This window comes from Centruroides sculpturatus, unplaced genomic scaffold (genome assembly GCF_000671375.1).
Source record: "Centruroides sculpturatus isolate CEXI.00-Female unplaced genomic scaffold, Cexi_2.0 scaffold841, whole genome shotgun sequence".
Taxonomy (NCBI): domain Eukaryota; kingdom Metazoa; phylum Arthropoda; class Arachnida; order Scorpiones; family Buthidae; genus Centruroides; species Centruroides sculpturatus.
This window is the reverse complement of record NW_019385220.1, coordinates 8,515-12,236: the sequence shown is the minus strand read 5'-3', so window position 1 is coordinate 12,236 and position 3,722 is coordinate 8,515. Positions and strand designations below refer to the sequence as shown.

The 3,722-nt window shown below is 31.2% G+C and overlaps 1 protein-coding gene and 1 pseudogene across 3 annotated transcripts; one reads left to right on the top strand and one right to left on the bottom strand.

Annotated features, from left to right (window-relative positions):
* Window positions 1-995, bottom strand: part of LOC111636328 — a 2,308-nt pseudogene extending 1,313 nt beyond the window's left edge.
* A 255-nt stretch (window positions 996-1,250) lies between these two features.
* LOC111636344 lies at window positions 1,251-3,558 on the top strand. 3 transcript variants are annotated; one of them, XM_023381563.1, is made up of 5 exons: window positions 1,251-1,743; window positions 2,190-2,272; window positions 2,342-2,477; window positions 2,766-2,915; window positions 3,012-3,558. In XM_023381563.1, the coding sequence occupies exons 1-5, from the start codon at window positions 1,694-1,696 to the stop codon at window positions 3,403-3,405; spliced, it is 813 nt and encodes a 270-aa protein (XP_023237331.1). In that variant the 5' UTR covers window positions 1,251-1,693; the 3' UTR covers window positions 3,406-3,558. The 3 variants fall into 3 exon arrangements, with proteins under 3 accessions (XP_023237331.1, XP_023237330.1, XP_023237329.1); XM_023381562.1 differs by having other exon boundaries at window positions 2,988-3,558; XM_023381561.1 differs by having other exon boundaries at window positions 2,766-3,558.
* Window positions 3,559-3,722: the final 164 nt, after the last annotated feature.

The following is a 3,722-nucleotide window of genomic DNA, read 5'->3' as shown; positions in this document are numbered from 1 at the left end:
TTGTCCAAATACGCTTCATAGAACTCTTCCAAACCAACTTGATGGAATTTCTCCAACGTTTCAGGGTTTACTTACTTATAGAATCGATATGGTAGAAAGGCTACTTGGTTAAAGTAGTTTGAACTGTAATTATAAATATGTTAAATATGTAATTTTATCGTCGATTGCAAAATCTTTCCAGATGCATTGGCGATAATAAAACGAAACTACAGAATAACACGGAACTTTGTCAAGCTGGACTGAAAGTAGTTATGAATATGAGCCCGACAGCATTGTGAGCTTTTCGAAAACGCCGAAGATCACAGAACATATAGCCTATAGCTGAAGTTGAAGTCTTATATTAAATTTTATCTTTACACTTAGCGTCGGACAAAAAACTAAGTAACCTTGAGTGTCAAATAGCAGGATATTTGAAATAGCTGATAATCTATGAATTTTTCCAAAAATGAGAGATATTTCAAATTTCTCTTAGCTATATTCGTATCATGTATTTGAAAATACATGATACGAATAACTCATGAGGTAATGTTCTTTTGGTGATATGTACAATAAAGTTAACATTTACGTTCATTTGACCTAGCTCAGCGGGCCTCGTGTTGGCCACCCCTGTTCTAAATATTAAAAACTCCTGATAAAATAATATAATTAATAACAACCTTTCAAGTATTAGTAACAAAACTTTTTTAAAGTTTATTTGAAAAGTTTTAAAAGAATATATATTTATTTTAATAGAATTAAAAGAAATATTTTAATCTTGCGAGTGCTTTCAATGTAAATATGTACGTCGTCTTCAGGCAATTCAAAATCGAATAGAGAATTCAAACAGAACATTTAAATTTAAATGTTCTGTTCAAGAAAACTTAACTTTAATAGTATAATTTACAAATATTACCTTGAACTAGAGCGAGAATATATGCGTGATCTAGATCTAGATCGGGAGTGGGGTCGAGACCTGGATCTGGATCTAGGCAATAAGCTTCTGCCACGTTGACCATCCTCACCTACACGTGATGAATCTGGATTTTGTTCTCTTGAACACTGCAATTGAAATGAACTTATCTGTAAGTTATTTTACAGAATTCTAAGCAAGTTAAGCATAAACCATAATATTGATTTTATGTATATAATTTAAAATTTCTACAATGAATATTTTAAATTACACATTAAATAAACTATATTACATTTTACCCAGACCCAGANCATAAAAATATTATTTCGTTTTGGTAGAAATTGAAGTTTTTATAATGTGGGAAAGAACAGATAACAGATTCATTTCCTTCCACAGAAGTCAGGACATCCTTTTGTTTTTCCCTTATCAGTTAAAATCACTCTCTGATGGGAAATATCTACCCCTTATTTTACCCCCTTTCATCCATGCACGTGGAAGAATTATGACGTAATGTTTGGCTGCCAATGAGAACATATAGTTGAAGTTTGGCAGAGTTCGGAGAGTTCGTCCGGAGATCACAGAGAGTAACAAGTCTCCATATTTGCTCCCTAAGGCACAGCCCTCAGTATTGGAGTTCGTCGACAGATCCCAGAAGAGGAAGACGAAGTCCAAACCAGCTCCTGATGACCAACGCCCGAAATCGTATCTCATAGAAAATTAATCTTAAGTTAGGACATGGAAGATTTATATTTTATTTTGTGCCATATTCGAATCCCCATGGAATGAAGTTTATGAACTTTATGAATGAAGTGTTTAACCTACAGAAGAAGAATATTAAAGACAACTAAATCCAGGTTGTATGATTTAGAAATGATTGTAACTCTCTCTCTCGTTAGGTTATAATTTAATTCGTATTTATCTCGACGTATATCCTAATAGTCGTATTTATATCTCTTATTCATTGATATCTTGTACTAGTTTTATTTATATTGATTAATTAAATTTATTCTTGTTTGTTTTATATAAGAAATGTCTCCTAATTTGTGTCCGAATCAGATCTCACACACGCGTGTTTATCCGCGTTATGCAAAGTAGATAAACTGGTGTCGGGACCCTGACGTAGGAAGAACGTGAATTTACCACCACCAACTTCAGCACTAATTCCACCCCACTGTAAGACCCTCCACCACTCGATTCCTATCAAATAGGAAAACCATTCTTGTTGACGCTCGAGAACTATTCTTACCGAATAGGATGCCTATTAAGTGATACAGGCATAACAAATTATCCTGTACCCTAGGTTGGATCTCACAAAACTGACGAGTTTGGATATAGCATCTATGTACCCTTCTATTACTAAAGATATGATTTTGAGTAGTCTACGTAAGTATGGTGTCCCTGATTATTTAAAAGATCTACTTATTTTCACATTAGATAATAATTATTTTACAGTGAAGGAAAAGAACTTTTATCGACAAACAGAAGGTATTTTGATGGGTTCCGTAATAGGACCAAAACTAGCAGAAATTTTTATGCTGGATGTGGACATGATTTTATCAACGCTAAATGGAGTTATGTTTTTTGCAAGGTACGTCGATGATATTTTGATAGCGTACGATAGTACAGTAACAAGAAACTTACAAATTTTGGAACAAGCTAATAAAATTAATTTGAATATTAAATTTACTCAAGAGCATGAATTAAATAATCAATTAAGTTATTTAGATATAACAATTAAAAGATTTGAAGATCATTTGGAATACTGTAAATTTGAAAAACCGTGTAATACGAGAAAAGTAATTAATTATAGATCATACTGTCCTTTAAATCAAAAATATAATGTATACCTGATGGAAATAACAAAGATTTTTTCTAGAACAACAAATATAGATAAAAGAAAAGAAGAAATTGAAGATACACATAAGAAATACATCTTAAATGGATATCCAAAAAGATTACTAAATGATTGGTTCCACAGATTTTTAAGAAACAGGTTTAAAGTTAAACGTTGTCAAGAAATAATAAAGTATGTATCATTTCCGTATATAAAAGGTATTTATGAAAAATATAATAACTTCTTTAATCATAAATTAATTAGATTGGCTCCATCCTTAAATAACAGGTTATCAAATATGATGATCATCAGAAATAATGCTAAAGATATATTAGAAGAAGAAGGTGTTGTTTATCGGATAGAATGCACGTGTAACAATCCTAGTTTTTACGTCGGTGAAACAAAACGAAGATTAAGGATCAGACTGTCGGAACATTTGGCTGCCGTAAGGTTGAAAATGAGTAATTCTCCTGTCTTCCAACATTGTAATAGTAATAATTGTCAGATTAATATTAATAAATTAAAAATAATTTTTAAGGAAAAAAATATTGTAAAGCGAAAGGTAAAAGAACACTTCGCTATAATTATGCAAAACAATAATGTTAATTTAAATACCGGAATGTTAACAGCGGCATGCTGGGAGTTTTTTGTTAACTGTATAAGTGGCTCTTCAATGAGTTGACTGTTTGAACGTAGATTTTGTGCTGTAAGCCCCACTGAAGAGGCCATAGGCGAAATGCATTTGGGAAGCTTGTTAGTAATGATGTAAATAAAAATTTTTTTCTCTCTGCAGATTATTTTCTTTTTTATACCTTTTTAAACTCTGTTTTTTAAAGATTTTATAGTCATTATTGGCTTGTTTTTTTGAAAAATTGAAGTTTTATATTATCCAAAAGTCAGAAAGGAAAGAAAAATATAATTTTTTCGTAATTTTACATTTTATGTAAGAAAACAAAAGAAGAAATTTTCTGACTCCATTGAATTTTTATAACTTTTTTG

What these genes read in the sequence shown, in the direction of transcription:
- LOC111636344 (XM_023381561.1), top strand. Translation starts at nt 1,694, where the DNA reads ATGAAGTGTTTAACCTACAGAAGAAGAATATTAAAGACAACTAAATCC. An exon ending in TATGATTTTGAGTAGTCTAC is followed by an intron (nt 2,273 to 2,341) that starts GTAAGTATGGTG and finishes ATTATTTTACAG; the next exon opens with TGAAGGAAAAGAACTTTTAT. An exon ending in GGAGTTATGTTTTTTGCAAG is followed by an intron (nt 2,478 to 2,765) that starts GTACGTCGATGA and finishes GATTTTTTCTAG; the next exon opens with AACAACAAATATAGATAAAA.